The sequence below is a fragment of the Epinephelus fuscoguttatus genome, linkage group LG13 (genome assembly GCF_011397635.1).
Source record: "Epinephelus fuscoguttatus linkage group LG13, E.fuscoguttatus.final_Chr_v1".
Classification (NCBI taxonomy): Eukaryota; Metazoa; Chordata; class Actinopteri; order Perciformes; family Serranidae; genus Epinephelus; species Epinephelus fuscoguttatus.
This window is the reverse complement of record NC_064764.1, coordinates 27,280,664-27,302,663: the sequence shown is the minus strand read 5'-3', so window position 1 is coordinate 27,302,663 and position 22,000 is coordinate 27,280,664. Positions and strand designations below refer to the sequence as shown.

Sequence of the window (22,000 nt, the reverse complement as noted above, 5' to 3'; positions counted from 1 at the left end):
ATTTGATACTGGTTTTGCAATGTGTTATCATATGATCTGTTGGGCGACCACATATAGAGGTGTGTCTCCTTATTTTGTTCATGTCTGACGAAGGGCTGGTGCCCAAAACGTCACATGTGGTAATACTATTAAATTTCCAGAAAGAGCAGTTTCTGTCATGCAAACCTGTTTTTGTATTTTTGGATGCTGTAAAGCCCGCTGAGACAAATTGTGATTCGTGATAATGGGCTGTATTAATAAAACTGTATTGATTTGAGTTGACTTTTATATTGCCCAGTTGTTGCAGATTCATGGACTAATATCCAAGGTTGGCTGGGGCCAGAAAAATGTATTTTGAATTTACACCTTTAAGCATTACGTTGGACGGTCTGGATGAAAATAGTCCCCACATAATAAATACAATTACTTTATTAGGTAAAATATTTATATTTAAAGCTCGATAAAGAAAAAATCTGAATCTAAAGATCCTACAAAATACAGTGCAAAGTCACTTTCTTATGGAAATAATTATTGCTAAGTACAAACCATAGCAGCACAACACAACATGAAATGGGAGAGACTTTCCTTTAGAGAAGAGCAGACTATATAGAAATCTAGCTATGATCTTTTTGTTATATGTATATTTCAGTTTCTAAAGGTACCACTACTATCAACCTAATTGTTTTAATTACTTTGCTGTTCTTTATTCCTCCAATTGCCCCCCTCCCCTTTTTTTGTGAGTTTATTATGTCATAACATCATGTTGTCCTGTATGCTATTTGTTTCATTTGCCTGCACTAAAAATAAATAAACAAATAAATACATTCAAAAATTAAATTATGTTAAATTAAGTTCAACAAAATAAAATGAAATAAATTTAAAAAAGAAATTAAGTATAACAAAATAAAATGAAATACATTTTAAAAAATAAATTATGTTAAATTAAGTTCAACAAAATAAAATGGAATAAATTTTTAAAATCGAATTATGTTAAATTAAGTTCAATAAAATGAAATAAATTTTTAAAAAAATCTAATTATGTTAAATTAAGTTCAACAAAATAAAATGAAATAAATTTAAAAAAAAAATCAAATTATGTTAAATGAAATAAAAAATATAATAAATAAAATAAAGACTATGAACTTCACAAAGAATATTTGTTGAAGGGCATTTTATTGAATATTTTTGCAGCATGTTCCTGTTATTTCTACCATCCCATCTTGTACTGTGGATGTAGTTTATCCTGTTCACCACATGATGGCAGCCTCACATCACAAACACCAAACGAACCTAACCCAAAACCACAGCTCCAAAGCAGGATGAACTCTGTGCTGCAGCCACTGAGAGAAACCCGATAATCTAAATGTCAGCCAGCCTGTGAGTGGCACGGTGAAAGTGTCCGATGGTCACATTCATCTTCCAGAGATTTGTCACAGTTCACAGCTGCATAGGTTTTGATGCAGTGCAGCGTTTCGGGAGGACAGCAGGGTGAGAAGAAGTAGACGGAGTGGGATCGATGCCCTTTGATTTCCTGTTGAAGCTGAGCCTGAGAATTAATGTAACAAAGTCGAGCTTTTCCAGCGCTGTTCAATAATTAATCAGCTCTATAACATTCATCTCATTCGTCAAGTCATTAAATCGCGCTGTCAAACCAAATCTCTTTTCTTAAGAACTGAACGCCATGATGATGATGACACACTGAACCAATACCCTGACATAAGGATGTGTTTGCCCTCAGAGAAGACGCGCTCATGAATTACAATTCTTCATTTGACGACTTTCCTATATTCTCATAATAATAGTCAATGTTATGGAGTTATTTTTCTTTCTTTATCATACAGTCAAATAGAAATGGGTTGAAAACACAACTTTCCACACTGCAATCAAAAATATAGATCTGAGAACAAAACAATCGACACTTGAAATGTTCTACTGCAAGAAAATTAAGTTGTAATTCAAAACATATTAATGTCAATTAAAAAACTTTTGTTTGCACTTCAATACGTTATGTTTGCAAATCCAAAAGGTTGGGCTGTTTGCAGCTCAGCTAGCATGACGAGGACAGTGCCTAACATTAACTAAGCTGACTGCAGGGTGACATAATCAGGGTGTCTACAGATATAAGGAAGTTAAAATTAAGACTTTTTATGACCTTTTAATTCCACTTTATACGAAATTTAACACCAAACCTGCGAATGGACATACACATTATACGTATATGTAAACACAGTAATGTCAGTTAAAAATGAACAGTAAGAAAAAATGACAACAATTGGGTGAGTTTAAGTTTAATGTGTTTAAAGTGAAAAGATAACAAAATCTCATCACTGTCATAAACCCTATTTATTACTGCAACATTCAGAGAAACACTGCGGGGAAAAAAAAATTTTCTTCAGGCTGGAGAAATTTAACCAGTGTTGTGACCAGAAATATTTAAGAGCCAACAAATCTGAATTTAAGACAATTTAAGACTTTTTAAATGACCTGTAGACACCCTGATAATAATACAGCACATCACTTTTTGACTACTACAGTCATGTTAACGACTTGCTACATGCACAATGTCATGCAGGCTAATTGGCTGCCTGAACACCAGAGGTTGCAACTCGACTTAGACTTAAACAACAGCAACTCGTGCCTTCCCATGAGCCAAATTAGAAACAGAAAGTTACAGACGTTTTCAATATGAGATGAGTTAAACACAAGAAGATGGGGCACAAACAAACAAAGTTCATTTGTTGGTTAATGGTGCTACATGCTATCAAAGTACAATGCCAGCGTTACTTTGTTTTGTGGTTCAATTCAGTTGCACTTGTTTTAACAAATAAAAACAAAATTTTAAGTTTCATATATCATTACTCATCATTACTATTTTTAAAATGGTATTTCATTTGGAGAGGAGCCCATTATGACTTGTTAAGTACTAAAAACTTATAGTTTAGGACTTGGAACTTGACTTTGGACTTCAGTGTAAAAACTTGAGATCTACCTGTGACTTCCAAAACAATGACTTGGTCCAACCTCTGCTCAACATGCAACCTGCCAATGAACAATGAGCGACTAGCTAACTGACCATTCGCTAAGCACCACCCCTTTATGATGGTCCGTCAAGCTGTCGAGTAAGCATGGAGCAACTACTGGCTAACAAAATAATATGTATTTTTAACCCATTATCACAGATCATTAAACAACAGCAGTTTAGACACACCAGTTCAAACATATTATTCAGATTTTCTGCCATCTCTACTCTTGCTCTATCCATCGACTTTGAAACTCATCTCTCATTTACTACAGTTGATTTTGCCAAGCTGCCACTCCAGTCGAGGCCAACTGATATAGAGATGTCTTACATTTGTCAGTGTAGGTCCCACCCACAAGATCCAGCTTAACAGCAAGCAAAACCTTTGGATTTGTGTAACATACCTTTCTATTTTTTGACTGTCGTTTGGAAAGTTGTGCTCTCTACCCTTTTCTGTTTGATTGCATAATAAAGAAATGAGGTATGCATGATTAAAAACAGACAAAACAGTGATGCTTGTGTGGTGCTGAAGAGTCACATTCACTTCCTTTAGTTATGAGCATGTGCATGTGCATATGGGTCACATTACTGGACCGAAACCAAAAACAAACATGGGGGGATGATGATACATCAACAGAGATTTAGAAGCACCTGCCGAGTTTAAGACCAAGGTCTGGTGCCCAAAACTGAAGACTGCCTCTCTTTTCTTTGCTTCTTAAAATAAGAAATACCCCTCAGTCGAATGTTCTTCATCCTGCAGCACTAACATAGCAACCAGAAATAGCCCAAACACTTTAATATCCATCAGTAAGGCAAACAACATTCACCGGGAGGTGAACCTGAATGCATCTTTACTCTGTGTTTCCGTGACTTTGCAGCAAACCTGTTTGCACCTACGCTACATAAATAAAGCTGACCTCACAATGCTCAGATTTCCTTTGCAACAGAGGAACTTGCAGTGAGTGGAGGCGCCCGTGTTGAAAGACTGCAGCGTTGATGTTTTCACTGACACAGCACCACAAGTTAATCCCAATGTGACCACAGGGTCAAGTGCAGATGTAGATTTGCATCACTTACCCGCATCTGATTTTCAGTAATAGTTGTTTGGTGTGCCTCTCTTTCTGGGACACCTTTATCTGGGCCAGCCAGTGTCTGTAGAGCCATCAGTATAGAGACATATTATGCAGATATAGAGATATAATGCTCAAAGCCAAAGCACTTAATATTAAATCTTTTGTTTTCTTTAAGCAGCTGAAATCACAAGGAAACGCAAGGAAGCTATACGTGATGAGAAGGAGCCTGATTGGTTACCAGAGGGGGTTCTGTTTTTTTTCAAGCAAGCCATCTGTCATTGAGTTCACACTCTCCCCACTTACCAAATAGCTGCCAAAGTCTCTAAACCAAGAGCACACACACATTCAAACGCAAAGACATATACCCTACTAGGCACACGCTCAAGCCTGATCACGATCAGCTTGACAAGTTAATCAGTAAATGTCGTGAGAAAAAAAACTGAGCAAGTGCAAATCATTGCAGGTGCAGGTGGATATCCATTGACCTTTAAAATGTAACTGGGCTCAAAGCTTTGTAGATCAAGCTAAATTAGTCTCAATGCATGATGTAGTTTCAGCACTAGTGTGGTAACCTGCTACCTGGGTCACTTGTGTTTGTGCTGGAGTCGTTGGTGAGCTACAGTAAACATCTTAACATGGATCTAAGTAATCTTGTTACACCTGTACTATTCCGGTAGAGCTACTCTATTTGCACTGTGGCTCTCCTCTGTAGTGCTTTTTAGATGCTAAGCTGCTCCTGATGAAACTCTACACATGCTGCATCACCTTCATAGTAAAAGACTTCATGGTGGAGTGAGCAGGATGACCTCTGACCTGGTGAAAGTGTGTGGAGTTTAACACTAGAGCAGCCAGTGTGTAGGACATAAGGGGATTTAGTAGAATCTATCAGTGTTCATTGTTCAGGGGGTTTTCACCAGGAGCTGAATATCCAGAAATCTATTTCTGAGGCAGCGATTTAAACCGGTGAAAACACTTTCATGTTCATGTTTCATGTTACAAATGAGTGTTTTGTCTGACACTGCTCGTCTCAAATAGGCTTCTATCTAGTGGCCGACACAGAAACATGAATGGTCGCATCTGGAGCTAGGGCTGGGCGATATAACAACAGTGATATATCAGTTTATTTTCAAGCAAGACATAAATTTAGACACCAACGTTTATATCAATAAAGGGTCAAGTTGTGTTACATAACACACACCAGTGTAAATTTCTTCTCTCTCACACTCTCTGCACAGCTCCGCCCCACTCACTCAGAAGTTCTCCATCAACACCAATATAGACACATCAGTCTAGAGTTGCACGTGCTACGCTAAATCAGTCTGTGTGATTAATGAATTGACCACAGTAGCACACGCGCAGTACAGCACTGTGCTGCTAGTTTGGATTATAGCACATCGCCGTTCTTCTCAGACAGATGTCTTCAAAAAATGCAGCGACGACACAGATGTTGTATATACAAGACAGATATAGCAGTCACAGACTGTGTTCATAAAAGTGTTTGTGACATCTTAAATGTGGCTTTGACTTGGAACTGAAAACATGTCGCCCGTATCATAGAAAATACCAAGATGTATATCATGTATCGCCAATAAGCCAGTAAAGACAGAGACATGGATTTTTGTCCATATCGCCTTGCCCTGTCTGGAGCCAATGTTTGGTTTGGTCCTTCTGGGCTACAGTAGAATCATGGCGATGCAACATGGTGATCTCTGTAGCGGAGGTTTCGCTCCCTATGAAAATATAAATGTTAAGTTTTTAAAAAACACACTTTATTTTGAAGTACAGTGAATTTCCTGCACATAGCTTTTATTTTGAAGTTTCGTTCTCTGCTGTAGATTGAGTGAATAACAGACAGCTACTTAATGGAGACAGCAAACTAGCTTGACAACATGGCCCAATGCTAGTATGATGCTGAATATTTCAAACTATGTGGCATTTGACCTAATGGCTAAGGAGAAATCTGCACCCTGTGGCTGCAGCAGTTGGGAGCCACTGTTCAAAGGTAACAAGAACACAATGATTCTTATTTTCAGGCCATTATACATACCATTTCTGCTAATATATCTCCCTAAATCCTACACACTGGACCTTTAATATTGTTTGGTTTTGTCTCCAGTTAAAAGTAACAACAAATTAAAGGACAGTTCACCCCAGATCAACTCAAACTGTGTATATCTCACCTCTCTAGGCCCTTTATGGCTACAGAAAAGTTTTCTACTGGATGAAAAGTGGATCAGTGCAAACAGACTTTGATGGAGTCCAAAAGGTTTAAAACATCTGAAAAAAACTGTCTGAAAATCCCTTCGCAGCATTAACCAAGTATCCTGTTTCTAGCAAAGCATTTCCCCTGAAGGGAATAGTTGTGTGCATGCTTGCACAACTAATTCACTGGAGGATAACATGCAAATGCTTTGTTCAGCAATAGCAAAAATAGTTTTATTAGGATGAAGATGAAGATAGGATGAAGATTGTCGGCCGGCCGATTTAATCGGCCAGTTATAGCCATTAGAGAATCAGCGGCAATCGGCCAAAAGTTGGCCGATTGACGCTGATGTTAACACTTATATTTTCATCACTAATAAAATGCAGGGAATATGGTGTTTTACTTAGAAATGATGTCCTTGTGTTACTTTTTGCACTATAACCTACCTCTGTTAAATTGGCAATAATAAGAGGAACTCTGGTACTGTGAACATACATGTGAATGTCTTAATTCATATAGACTTTGCATGATTCTTTTATTACCCAGAGGTTTACTGCCTTGTTGCACATCATATTTTTGATTTGTTTTGTGTTCAAATTGTTCATATGCTGCTTGTTCCACACAATTTCTGATAATAAAAGTATTTCAAAATAGTAAAATGTTCTTCCTTCAATTTACATCTTTGTAACAAGTGTTTAAACTATATTTAAGCCATCAAAAGGAGGTATTTTGGGGTTTTTAAATTGAAAAATGTAAAAATTTAATTGGCCGATATATCAGTTATCGGATTTTTTTTATTCCATGATATCCGAATTGGCATGGGCCCCAAAGAATCCATATCGGTCAGGCCCTAGAGGATACACTTAAGTGATACTGACACCATAGACTTATTCAGGCCATGATGGGAATGGAGTGGTGCATAGTACGGCCATTATTGTGAACATTTTGGTGGCACCTCGGTACGCTTAACTGCAGACTCTGCCAATATACCGCGCTTGACTTCACAACACCATAGACTGTATGGGCTGTACCTGCTGCAACACTGCCAAGTCGTTCTGGGGTCAGTGTGATTTTGTAGGGACTGTTTAACAGCTTGGAGTCTGATGTTAGCCGCTGCTGCTCTGTTAGGTCATGCTAGCAAGGTAGATGTTAAATCGACTGTTTGCTAGGATCAGAGCAACTCCGGAGACAGCAGCAACAGAAAGTTTGCTGATCCAGCGGCTTGCTGGGATGGTCCTGAACCAGACCCCCAGCGCAAAGATGGATGAAATGCAGGCATTGTTTGACTGGAGATGTTTCGATACTACGTGGTACTGGGTTACTGCCAATACCATGCCCTTGACCGTATACAATTTATAGTCTTCTAGGTGAACTATTCCTTCAGGCTTTCTAATAAGCCGGCGGGTTTTATATTTTCTGTAACCACTTATCCTGTTGGGGGTTGAAGGGGGGCTGGAGCCTATCCCAGCTGACATTGGACAGGTCACCAGACTATCACGGGGCTGACACAGAGAGACAGACAACCATTCACACTCACATTCACACCTACAGACAATTTAGAGTCATCAATTAACCTGCATGTCTTTGGACTGTAGGTAGTCTGAGTGGGCGGAAGTTCGCTGCATAGATCAGCCTCTCACTGGGCGGGGATGTAACCATTTTTCTGCCATGGTTCGCGTCCTGTACGCGATATTTTTGTGGGCCTGTTACACCAAAACCTGTTTCCCCCCCGGCAATATTTTTGCAAGCGCACTGTTGCTGTGGCACCGCCCAGAAAGATTGTGATTGGTTGAAAGAAATAAAAGCAGCCGGGGCGTTTTTTCTCCAATCTTTCTTGAGAAAGGTCTGGTGAGCGAGACTAGACTGTAGGAGGAAACTGGAGTACCTGGAGAAAACCAACGCTGACACGGGGAGAACATGCAAACACAGAAGGACTCGCCCAACTTGGGTTTGATCCAGGAACCCTCTTGCTGTGAGGCGTCAATGCTAACCACTGCCACCATACTTTCTACTGATAGTCTGTCTCAAATTAAAATTATTTGAGAATTTATGATAATGCTATTTCTCTGCTGGTGTTGGCAATACTATTATTGTTAAGCGAAGAAAATATTGTGACAGCTCTGTCCATGACAAAGGATCTCAAATATGAATCAAATAAAATTTACAGTCCAAAATTTCCACTCATACACAAGAAACATCCAAATCTCATGCCATTGAAGTTACTGAGTAAATTCATGCTTCCTGGAAGGCGAGCCCTGTGTAGTAAAGGCAGCCTGTGCTTTATATATTTACATATAAAATGCGGTAAAACATTAACGTGTCCGAGTTCAGCAATCTTTTTGATTGAAATGACCACATGTTTTCCAAGGTTCTATGCAAATTCATTATGATCTTTAACCAAATCTAAACTCGTCGGTCCACACAGATCTGATCTGATTTTCATATGCTTCAATTTTCCACCTCTTTGGTGGAGCAGAAATTTCTGTGGGCGTTAAAGTCACATCATGTATGTCATGAATGATTTGCTGGGACTTTTTCCATTAGACTTCATGCCTTTATCTGTACTCCGACTTTTCCACCTCACCAAGCATAAAAGCTGAAATATTACAACTTTTTAAACATATTTAAAGCATTTCCACTCATGTTTTTTTTATGTGCAAATTCAGTATGGACATAAAAACAGGATGAACACATTCATGACAGGAGGACTTATATTTTAAATAAGGTTCAACAGATGTTTGTTTGTTCTGTCCAACACTTTGAGACCGCAGGGTGTTATGAACATTGCAGGTTCTTGGTAAACAGCATATTTAAAAATCCATATTTTTTAATATGAATGCATCTATAAAATGTTTTGGCACTGATACAAAAACAATATTTTTCATAGCTTGCTTTGAGGAATATTTGACGTGCCTTTTCTACAAAGGCCCTTTTTTTAAATTAACGCCAGAAGCCAGAAATGTAAAATTAAAATGTTGTCATAACACAATTAGGACTTTAGCCTACACATACTGGGAAAATCATGATTTGAATAATATGTTCTGATCAAAGGACAAGGGAAGAAGAGTACAAAGTGGAGCAAGCATCAGATGTCAGATACTTTAAGTTGGTACCAAAAAGGTGTACAGGTTTGGCAGCAGCCCTGCAGCCTCTTGTTAACCTTACTCAAATAATTTTTTCTTTCTACTCACCGATCTCTTTGCCCAGTCCTGAGCGCAGGATAGATCCAGCCGAGGCGACCACCGCACAGGTCTTGTAGCTGCTCTGGTCCTGCCGCCTTGGCAGTTGCTCCAGGGGAGTAGAAGGCACAAAACTAGTCCACCCGAGTGAGGAGAAGGGCTCCTCCGACCCGTCCACTGTCCTGGGCCGGGCCAGGGCTTTCATATGACACAGCACGTCTTTAGCACTCTGGTTGGTCCTGCGCTGCCCCTTGTAGGAGACACGGAATTTGTTGGAATTAATATAGTCTTTCGCGGCGCGCTGCAAATGAGGACTCAGCATGTTGCCGGACACGCGACCCCGCCACAGCCGCTGCAACATAGAGGCCGACTTGGAGAAGTAATATTCCTCCAGATTAGCAGAGTCATCACCGACCCTCCTGCCGGATGTAGTCCTCATTCTGTGTCCTTGCTCATTTTCTTCATTGTCCTTCTCATCTTCTTCCTCCTCCTCCTCCCCACCGTGTTGAGAAGTCCTCTCCCGACTCTGGACTGAAGGGTCCGAGTGAGATCCCACGTTTTCTGTACCAAAGGAAGACCAGGCAGCCAGGCTCTGTGGGTCCAGGCTGTCCTGGTGGCTGGTCTCCCGGCTAACATAAATGGCGTCAGGAGCGCTGCTGGGACTGTGGCTCACCTCCAGGCTGAGCCCCGGGGTCGTGGAGGTGGCAGACGGCTCTGGCTCATCTCCAGGGTTGGTTGTAGTTAAGGTGGAAGCCAGTTCAGGTCGGGAGCCCAGGTCTGCATGCTGCTGATGGGACGCCTGTATCGAGGTCAGACGACGAGTGTCAGGGTGCTCGAAGAGTAAAGAGCCGACAGAGGTCAGGGGCTCATTCACACGAGCATCCAGGAAGTAAGAGAAGAGGGCGAGGAAGAGGAGAACCCAGGCCAGCATTCCAACCAGCACCAGCCTCCGCCAGTGCCTCATACTGGATTTCATTACCTTGCACTCACATACACCCCTGTGCAGTTGGCCCACCAACAAAAAAGCCCAGGACTTGGCCCAGAGGTCAGCTGGAGGGCCTGTAAAAGAAGAAAGCTCAGGATGAAACCACTCAGGGAGAGACTGGGAAAATGTGGACAGGTACAGCAGAAGTTTGAGACACTCACCTCAACTGATGTTTCTATTTCGTCATGACCGTGAGTCCTCCAGGATGTAACAGGACCCTGAGAAGAGGAGTGGTACAAATTAGTGGAGTCAAGAGTGCACATGCATACATGAGGCTGTGAGTGCATAAAAAAAAAAAAAAACACTGTTCACACAGACACACCACAGGAACACACCTCCTGCAGTGCACTAAGCTGCTCTCCACTCTTACAAAAAGGACATTTCATTTTCGAGCATCTGTTAACTGGACTCAAACACACACCTTCCCTCATTAAATCTTCAGCATTTACGTCACAACAAGAACAAAACCCTGCTGACACTGGTCCTCTCAGACAACAAAGAATCAACATTTTAATTAGGGCTGAAGATTTAATTCAAATTGTAATATGGCCTTCTGCAATTTTCAAATCACAGAGGCAAAATATTTTTTAACATTTTTAATTTAATATTGTTGTGGTGCACAGATGTTCTAGCTTAAGAAAACAATTTTGTTTGGTACAGATCCCCACAAAAATCATCAACCATCATCTTTTTAATATGTTAATATTGCAAAACATATTATTACGATCAAAATGTGATTCATTTATGAGAATAAAATAGAATAGAATACATTTTTATTGTCCACATGGGTGGAAATTTGTCTTTGTCTCACCAAACACAAAAGACAACATTGTAAAGAGCAGACAAATAGTAAAACAAACATATAAAGTCTGTCTGTGGTTTAAAACTCATCAGTAAGTTTGTTGAGTTACGGATACTGATGGCACTTGGGATGACGGACTTCGTAAATACATCTTTGGTTGCCAGAGGGACTCTATAGCGCCTCCTGGAGCTCAAGAGCTCAAACTGGCTAAAGAGAGGGTGGGAGCTATCTGCGAAGACACACCTCGATTTCTTCCTCGTCCTTTCTGTTAACAGTGGGGTCAAGGGCTTTTGTGGCCTGCCAACTATTTTACCTGCCATTGTCACAATCCTTGAGAGTTTACTCTTGGATGTACAGTTAAGGAGACCGAACCAGGCAGGAAGGTGAGCTCGGCTGCTTCACACAGAGCGAGCACGCTCTCCCCAACCTGCCATATGGGAGCCATAGCGCTTTTCTTTATCATCTCTCCTTTTATGCCTACTGGTTGTGTGGCTGCCTTTGTTGTTCAGGAATAATCAAATGTTGATAGCGTAGTTCAGATAGACCATTAAGTATGTGAGAATGCTCTATGGAGATGGAGCAGATAAGAGACCAGGAGCCGAGAGACCACAGTGTGGTACACTAATTGTAAAATCTGTTGACTACCACCGACGCCACTGAGTTCCCTAAGAAGATAAAGTCGTTGTGAGCGTCTCTTGAAAATATATTCAGTATTTCCAGAGAAGCTCACATGGGAATCCAGAGCTGTACCGAGGTATTTTACCTTTTCCACAGTTTCAACACGTTGGCCATCGGGTGAAACTGGCTCTGTCTTTAGATCTTGTTTCGTGCAAATAGTCTTGGCCACATTCATTTCAAAAGCCCCTTTTACACTGCCAGATTTTTGGCGAATGTTGGGCCATTTTGCTGGCAAGCTGTGAGCGTTTAGACACACAGAGCCGGACTGGCGAGTTGATCCGAGGTCCCCAATTTTCCACCTCGTAGGGTAGTCATATTGGCGGAACCTTTTTGTTTTAAAAAGAACGAGGAGCTGTTGATGACGCCGCACGTGCGACCCACTGGCGGTGGATAAACAGGAAATAGCTGATAGCAGGAATTAGCGAGCAGCTAGTAGCAAGAGGCAAACGCAAACCTGACAGACACTGTAAAGATGAACAACTGGGGAGACAAGGAATTGCACGCCCTCCTTGTCCTCGCAAACAAAGAGGCCATTAACTGTCAAATGACAAGAGCGGTGAAGAACAGGCCAACTTACGAGAGAATCGCCGAAGGACTGACTAGCCGCAGCTTCCCTCCCACGTCACTGTTTACGTCACACGCTGAGCTATGCATTTTGTTACTTGCTCACACCCCCCATTGCTCCGAAAAAGGTGCATTCTGTATGAACAAAAGTAGGTAGGCTGCATTTTGCTGCACTCCCCGATTTTGTTTTTATACTGCCAATGCTGAAAAAAGACTGATTGAGCTTTCCTGCAAATTTGCACAATTCCTATTTATGTTGCTGATGCGACACCATGTTTGAAGGGCTTTAGTGTGAGCCAGGACGACAGCTTCACCTGATGGGCCTGAACCCCAAATTAAAAAACAAATATACTTCATGGAACTTAGTCTTCAAGTTGACTGGCAGTGTAGAGTTTCCAGCTGAAACTGATCAACTGTTGATTGTGACCGCGTGTGAAAACTCAGAACTGAAACTCTCACAAACACTACCTGTAACACTTTACTGTCACACCCTGCCTTATTTAGCATTCATAGACACTATAAAAACTTTTAAAGTGCTTTGTGATACACTATAATGTGGCTGTAAGCAAATAGGGACACTTAAGTGAAACCATTAAAACTTCTCCTGTGAAGACAGACTTTATATCATAACTGTTTTACTGTATTGTTATGAGTTAACGGTTATTACAATCACCCCACTCATTAAATCATGTGTTTAATGATGGCCTTTGCTGTGTGGCGTTACGCCAGTGCACAGTTTCCCTGAGGCTTGACAAGGCAAAAATTTATTTCATGATAATTTCGGAGACTAGGGCTGCAACTAACAATTCATTTCATTACCGATTAACCACGTTGCTTATTTTTACAATGACACAGTGAAAAAAGTCCCTCACAATTTCTAAATGACCAAGTTGATGTCTTTAAATAACTTGAGTTGTCAAACCAAACAGTCCAAAACCCCAAAATAAAAAATTTACAGTGACATATGACAGAAAAAAAGCAGCAAATCCTCACATTCTTCTTGAAATTCAGTTCAAATCAATTTTATCTATGGACTAATGTCACGAATCACAATAAGCCTCAGAGGGCTTTAGAACATATGACACCCTCCGTCTTCAGACCCTTGCAGGGGATAAGGAGAAACTTGTCCCAAAAAATCCTTTAACAAGGAAAGCAACGGACAAACTTAGGGAAGAACAACTGAGGAGGGATCCCTCCCCAGGACGGACAGATGTGGAATAGATGTCGTGTGTACAGAACAGGCTAACGTGGTTGAATAACAGTATAGACGATCCATATGACAAAATGATTCATAGAGGAACACAGAGTGAGATGCATAGAATCTAGAGCTGTCAAAATAATGCGTCCATTTTGATCAATTAATCACAGAAAAACTAAAAAAAAATTAACGCTGATTCATCACATTCCATGGTGCCCTTTGCTTTGACCGGGTGCCTCATTGAAGGCCTCAGTGACTTTGGCACAAGATGGAGGCAGATAACAAGATGGAGCATTTAAAAAACACCCAGATGAACTGTTCACAGGAGCCTTGTTTTCTGCATTTTCTGCAGTAAGACGTTTTCGTAACATCTTCTTTACTTCAAGCCTGAAATATCACCTTAATGCAACGCATTTAGTGGCAAACCCAGATGTCTGAGCTAGCACAGCCTCTGATGCTAGCGCTAGCAGCCAGTTTCGTCAGGTCACACTCGACCAGGCGTTCAGACACAAACTGAGTAAGTCTACCTTTGACTGACTAACTCACTCCCTTGAAAAATGGATTGCAGTGGACTGCAGACCAGTTTGGGTGGTAGAGGACAGGGGGACAATAGTGTCCAAAATCCAGCAGCTTTACTACGACACATCTGCCAAAATTCATTTGAATTACATTTTTTTACAACAAAAGTTGATGTATGCAATTAATTCAGATTTATTAATCACAGAGCATGTAATTAATTAGATTAATTTCTTTAATCCCTTGACAGCCCTAATTGAAACAACAACTATGACAATACTAGCATAAATATGACTAATATTTGTGGTATATTCATTCACTCATTTATTCATTCAGTCACAGAGAGCTGGAGCCTATCCCAGCTGACACTGGGTGAGAGGCAGGGTACACCCTGGACAGGTCACCAGACTATCACAGGGCTGACACATAGAGACAGACAACCATTCGCACTCACATTCACACCTACGGACAATTTAGAGTCACCAGTTAACCTGCATGTTTTAGGACTGTGGGAGGAAGCTGGAGTACCTGGAGGAAACCCACACTGACACAGGAAGAACATGCAAACTCTGCAAAGAAGGTGGTATATGATTAGATGAGGAATTGCTGACTGTTTTTGATTTTGGCTTCCCATTAGCTGTCACAATTTTAAAAACCACTGTTCAGGTGCTCCTCTGAAACACACTGTGATTACAGTATGACACTATTTCAAATACCTGGACTTCTTCAACATGTGCATCAACATGACACCTCTGCTGATTCCACTGGAAAACCTCACACTGATTAAAAATAAGACTATCATTATCAGCCTGACTTCCTCTGATACTCAGGTGTACAACACGATAGATTCACCAATGGTTTACAGAGTGAAATACACAGCAATAAAGGTGATTAAACGAAGCATTAAATTGCCTCACATCAGAGGAACTACAATCCTCTCAACCACACGTAATTATGAGTTTTGGTGTCTTAATGTGGGAGCGTTTCTCCAGAGAGAGTGGCAGGGTGAGGCAGGAGAAGAAGAAAAAAACGCTCCTGTGTGTGTTAAGCCTCCTCTAGTCCTAATTACAGCTTCCTGTCTCTGTAGGTAGGTCCTGCAGAGTGCACCAGAAGTGATCTCAGGAGCCCCTGTGGTCCCCCCTCCCCGTATATACCCACACATCCAGGCTTCCCGCCCTGCAGCCACACAGGAGGCCAAAGCTCATCCACTGACCCTGGTCAAGCTGGGGGAAACCAGCAGGGAGCAACTGGGCCAGAGGGAGCAGAGACGGTATGGGAGAAAGAAAATAACTGCACTGCGATCACTCAGACAAACACACATCTGCACACACTGACACACACACGACAACCTGATTACTTTCTGAAAACTTGCAGCGTGTTCTGCTGAAGGCTTGAAAGCAATTGACAGGTGGGGTAGGTGTCAGTCAGTAATCCCCTGTGTAGCAGTCTCAACATGTCTACCAGGCTGGGGTCAAAGGTTACTCAGTGGAAAATATGCCATTTAACACCTGGAAATAACAACAGCTGGCCTGAAGCATGCACACGCGCACACACACACACACACACACACACACACACACACACACACACAATAAAACAAAGAAAGAAAGACAAAAAACAAGCAGGAAAACACACAGCTGCCCAATGACAAGGTTGTCAACAAACAAATGGCATCTATATGCACCACTGCTCAACAGAAGCCCTGTGTGTGTGTGTTTGTGCCCTGAGGCATGTCGTGCAGGGATGCGGGTGCACAGCTAGTTTGCCTCACCTGGCAGCAATCAGGATGTGTGCTTCAGTAACTGCGGTGAAACAACATAAATGCGTGGCACAGATGGAGAGGCGGGGGTGGAGGACAGAGCTAGTCTTGTGAGTGCTACACAAAGAAACAGTACAAAACGGGAAACATGGAAATGAGCCACTGCCAGACAGCAAAGGACGACTAAATGACTTAGTGGGAGTTAGCAGGGGATGGCGATGAACAAAGGAGCCTGATAGAATATAAAGCAAACATCTCGTAGAGAGCAAAACTCCAATCCAATATGTTAGAGAGGAAGCTTTTGAAATAGGGAAGAGGAGATTGGTTAAATGTTTGCAGGTCATTTGCCCTCAGGAGGATAATTATGTGGTTTACGACCTGCGTGAGAGGAAAAGGGAGGAAAAGTGAGCAAATGAGCGGAGAACAGAGAGGAGACATGTCGGGTCATAGCTGAATCTGCCTTTTTCTAATTTATTGATGAGTTCTTTACGCTGGGAAAATGTAAAAAATGGAAGAATAAAAGAAATAACTTAACAGAACCCAAGGTCACATATTCAGTTATCTTGTTTTGTCCAACAAAACCAAAAGATGATCAGAAACAAAGAAAGGAAGCACATTTTTCGCATTTCTTTTAGAAGTATACATCGATCGTTGATCATTGAATTGATATATTGATTCAATGCTCAACGATCCAGTATCATCGATGCAAAATAAAAATCTATTATCGTCATCTTTGGGATACGCTTTTATTTTGAAAGTCTGTATTACTGTCAAATAACGGCAGGCAGATGGCAAGCAGCCAATAGAAAGACAAGGATGATAATGTTATTGACTTAGGAATAAATCAGCAGTGAGATAAATGAGATAAAGTACGTGCCTGCACGGGCACCTCCCTCTGCCGACTCACTACAGTAAAATTATCTGCTCTGTTTCAACAATGTTGAAATTCAAGCGGGCTGTTCAGTCGGGAGATGGAGTTACTTTAACCAATTGTGAGTACAAAATAATTACATCACATGTAATCTCTTAAGCTATAAGTAGAGGGAAAAAGTCCGCTAGCGGCTAGGCTAATTTATGCTATGTAAACCTGCTAAAGCTAATAATGAGTGACTATCAGAAAGCATTTTTTGTGTCCATGAACCCTGACAGTTATTACTGAGCTGAGTTTAACAATTTTGTTGAACAATGTTGTTGTTAATCTGTGTTTTATGGCTGTTGGGAAAAGTTTATCTCCATCATTTATGTGTTGTTTTTATCTTTTATGGCCAAAAGCAGAAAAGAAAGAGGTGGCTGCCTCTTCTGTAAAAGACTGTGTTTTCTGGGCAGATAATATCGTCTCATATCAATCGTAGGCCCCTAAATCACATTAAAAAGAAATCGTATGGTAACAGAATTTATAATATTGGCAAATATATCGTTGTTCAAAGAATCGATACAATATCGTATCGTGATGAAACTGGTGATTTACACCACTAATTTTGTTGACGATCATTACAGTCAGTTAAAAACAAATTTTGTCTGGGGCGTCGGTAGCTTAGTGGATAGTGCCGGCGCCCAATGTATAGAGGTGATGCCTCGCTGCAGCGGTCGTGAGTTCGACTCTGGCTTGCAACCCTTTGCTGCATGTCGTCCCCCCCCGACTCTCTCTGTCTCCCCATTTCACACTGTCCTGTATAATAAAGGCAAAAAGCCCCCAAATCTTAAAAAAATAAACAAATTTTGTCTGGATTTTGTGACTTGCAGGGCTAAAAGTAAACATTTTCTTTATGATTCTTAAAATGATTTACGGTTTGGTTTATGTCCTTGTCTTCAACAAGGGGTCCTCCCTAATTTAACTGAAGGTTTAAAGGAGCAGTGTGTAGGATTTAGTGGCATCTAGCTGTAACTGACTGCACATTGCAACCAGCTAAAACTTCTACCCTGCTCCAAGCCTAAATTTCTGGTCCAAACTAGTTTTTACAAGGAACCGAAATTATCCTGAGAGGTCTGTTCCTCTCCACAACCAACATAACAGGTGATTAAACCTGGTTACACATTACAACACTAAATAGAGGAGTTTCATGTTACATATTAGTGTTTCTCCAATTTGTTAATGTGTGCTCATCTTTTCAGCTTTAGCTTTAACTTAAAATCCAGACCTTTAGGAAGTTTTTACCAGGAGTCCAATTATCTGCAGAGGTCTGCAGAGGTCAGTGATTTAAACCAGTAAACTCTTAATAAGGGTATTTCACATTACATTTCCAATGCTGTTCGGATTGTTGCAGAGGGGCTGCTGATAATAGTGTCCGACACAAAAACACAAATAGACATATTAACTTTCTTGCTGAGAGTTAGATCTAAAACAACTGACACCACTATCATGCCTGTGCAGTGAATAAGAAGCTAAAGAGCAGCTGGTTAGCTTAGCTTAGCGTAAAAATCACAAACCGGGGGGGTGGGGGGGGGGGGGAGTACTACCCTGGCTTTGTTTAAAGGTTAAAAACAACAAAAACAAAACCCCAAAAACATCTACGAGCATTTTATGTTTACTGCTTTCCACATTATATCTCAAATCCATACAAAAGCCCAAGTGTGAAACCAGCATGTTGTGGTTTTACAGGGGGTTTCATGTGGTAATATTTCTTGGCTGGGAGTCTCCGCTGGTTGCCTGGCAACCCAACAGTAATGACAAGACTCTGGGAAGTCACTGCTCCGGGCCAAGAAACAGTCAAGCACACAAGCAGCACCAAGTTTAAATTCAATACATTCTCAAAAATAACTACGCTCAGGACCGGCTCCATTCTCGCCTCATTAGGTGCCATCAGCCAATAAGTAAACCAAAGTGGCTGCTAACTCAGCTCTGAAACAACCTGCCAGCAAACACTTTCCTTTCACAGTGTAGACCTGTATAATCTATACAGTGTTTGTACAGCTGTTTAGAGAAAGTTCACTGGAGAGGGACTTTCCATCACTTGTTGAGGCACTGGATATTTGCTACGAGATTAATTGTATCCTGTAGGCTTTTGTCACATGATATCACCTCAACAGTGATATCACTCTTCTCAACTGTCAGGGAGATAAAAACAGGGTGTCTATGGCTGAATACAAACATGGGGACTGCAGACTTGTGACTTTAACGGACAAGTTTCCAGAGTTCCACAAATGCTTCAGGCAGTCCAAATCCGCAATTCATCAAGTCTGTAAGGGGCCTCAGGCAGACTTTCTGCAGGCTTCCAGACAGTCCAGTTGGGGTGCAGACTATAGTTCATGGCAACATGGATGTGACGATGTAAAGAGAGTAATAATGATAATACTGTAGCATTTATTTTCGAGGATATTTTCATTGTTGATGTAAACGTTAAGTTTACTGATTGGGCAAGGTTTGACATTGCACATCGCAGTATTCATCAGCTGAATAATTTGCATTTGACTGTTGTGACAAAGTGATGGTCTGATGTGAATGTACAGTGGTGGAAAAAAGTTTTCGGACACCCCATGCATTTGTGAAATATTGCATTAAGAATCACTCTTAAGTCTTCAAGTGCAATTTCTTTTAGTACAGTCACAGCCAAAATACTAAATAAATCCTAAAAAAGTCAGTAAAAACTTAAAATTGATTGGTTCCATAAAAATACATAAGAAATTTTGAGTATTGGGTCATTTTGGTACCAGTGATGAAGGTCGTTCTTTTTATTAAAAGACACAATTTTTGTTGCCGAGCTTCGTGTCTACATAAAGCCAGCACATTTCAAAGTTCTTCAGACACAAAAATGGCTAAAACGAGGAACCTAACGCAGGAAACACGCCTGAAGATAAAGATTCTCAGCCAGGAAGGGTACAGCTGCCACCAGATAGCCAGGAAGTGCAGATGCAGTCCTTCAGCAGTTGGATACACTCTGCAGAAATACAGACGAACCAACAGCTTGGAAGACAAACCAAGATCTGGGCGTCCAAGGGTTTCTTCAGCAAGAAATGACCGCATCCTGATCCGCATGCGCAGGCAAAACCGCCGAATGACATCACAGGAGCTTCAGCAGCAGTGGTCAAACCAAACTGGTGTCCAGTGTTCCACCCGCACTGTACGTGGCCGACTTTTAGATCATGGCTTAAGGTCCTACAAGGCTATCAAGAAGCCCTGATCAATGAGAGACAGAGGTTAGCCCGGCGTCGTTGGGCCCAGGCACACAAGAACTGGACAGCCAGGAATTGGAAGAAGATTTTGTGGTCAGATGAGTCCAGTTTCCAGCTTTATCTTCCTCCTACTAATGTGAGGGTACACAGAAGGCCAGGCGAAGCATTATCTCCAGCATGTACAGTACCTACTGTCAAGCATGGTGGAGGCAGTATCATGGTTTGGGGATGCATGAGTGCTGCTGGTGTTGGTCATCTCACTGTCTGTGATGGCACATTGAACTCTACCAAGTATTGTACCATTCTCAAACCCACATGCTCCCTTCTGCGTGCACTGTTCCATCAGGTAAAAACTGGATGTTTCAACAAGATAATGCCCCTTGCCACACATCCAAGGCCAGTAGAACTTGGCTGCAGGAGCACAGTATCCAGGTCTTAGAGTGGCCAGCTCAATCCCCGGACATGGGCCCCATTGAAAATCTGTGGTGGATTATCAAAAGGTCTGTTTCAAAGCATAAACCAAAGAATTTAGAAGAATTAAAAGCAGTAATTCAAGAAGAATGGGACAAGATTACCCCTCAACAGTGTGAAAGGCTCGTGGGGAACATGCCAGCCAGGATTAGAGCTCTACTACGTGCCAATGGCAGGACTACTAAATATTAATTTGATGATGTGATGGTTTATTTATTTTTTGTTCAGTTTTGAACACATTCTCTGTTATTTGTTGACTTTGATAGCGACAATGTTGAGAACTGACATATTGAAACTGTCAAGAATTTAGTTTTGTTAGTTTTTCTTGTAAACAATAAACAAAACAATATAATTTGTATTTGTTTGTATCTGTCTAATGCAGCCACACCTTTTGAAACACAAAAAAGATTTTTCCACAAATATTTCATGACAATATTTGAGATTGTGTAAAATTTTAAGGGTGTCCAAAGACTTTTTTCCACCACTGTAATTTTATAGTTTGATTAAGAAAATGCAATTTCTATTATTCTGTTTCACGCAGCAAAATTTGACAATATCCAGTGCTTCTTAGGGTTGGAGAAAAAAAATTGATACAGCATAGTATTGCGATTTTACAGGGGTGCCAAATATCGATTGTTTATTATATACATTATTCATTTTTGCAAATACATTTTAATAATACAACATTTGGTACTAGAATAATACAATCAAATACAAATACACTGCAAATACTACAAACATTAGGGCTCATCTTACACTCCACCGTCAAGAGATAGCGTTAGCAGCTGACTGCCATGCTAATGCTACACAAAAGGAACGAAAAATCAACTCACACATAGCTTGTTAAAACTACCATCCAACTCTGAAAATAACACAGAAAGTAAAGGTAATAAATGGCAATATCTTGGAATATACTGTATCGCAATACTCAGCATATCGCAATATTGCAATAATATTGTATTGTGACCGTATCATGCCGTGGGTCCTCTGGATTCCCACCCCTAGTGTTTCTCCTAGGATTTTTTGTAGCAGCAGTGCCTCAGTGTGTGAGATTTATTTTACACCGCTGAAAGATATTTAGCCCATCCACTAACACAAGAAGGAATTTTGAGAGTTAAGATGTTTTATGTTTAATAAATGCTTCCAATATGCTGTTACAATCATGTCAATGTCAGTGTATGACATCTAGTGTTTTGATCACTGTTGACAAGTAGAACACAGATACAAGTTACCTACAGAAAAACTGTATCGAAATAGTTCAAGAGGTTTTTTAATTATGACATCAAAACCCCCAAAATTGTTACAGCTGGCCCCCGTCTCCCCTAATCAAACCTGTGTTTCCAGACACAGAGACAAAACAACTCAGATCTTGGAGAAATGCAGATGAGAAGGAGCTGAATAAAGCTAAATAAAGATGCCATGTCAGTTGTGTGGGCACAAAACAGAGCAAAACAAAGCTAAATG

The 22,000-nt window shown here is 40.9% G+C and overlaps 1 protein-coding gene across 1 annotated transcript in view; it reads right to left on the bottom strand.

Annotated features, from left to right (window-relative positions):
* The window catches only part of LOC125899876 (beta-galactoside alpha-2,6-sialyltransferase 2-like), a 76,983-nt gene that overhangs the window by 32,070 nt on the left and 22,913 nt on the right, over nt 1–22,000 (bottom strand). Inside the window, exons 2-3 of the mRNA XM_049594530.1 lie at nt 10,600–10,656; nt 9,466–10,512 (exon numbers count right to left, since the gene is read on the bottom strand). Of these exons, the coding sequence (XP_049450487.1) occupies nt 9,466–10,429 (964 nt within the window). The 5' untranslated portion in view covers nt 10,430–10,512; nt 10,600–10,656. The remainder of the gene's footprint in view (nt 1–9,465; nt 10,513–10,599; nt 10,657–22,000) is intronic.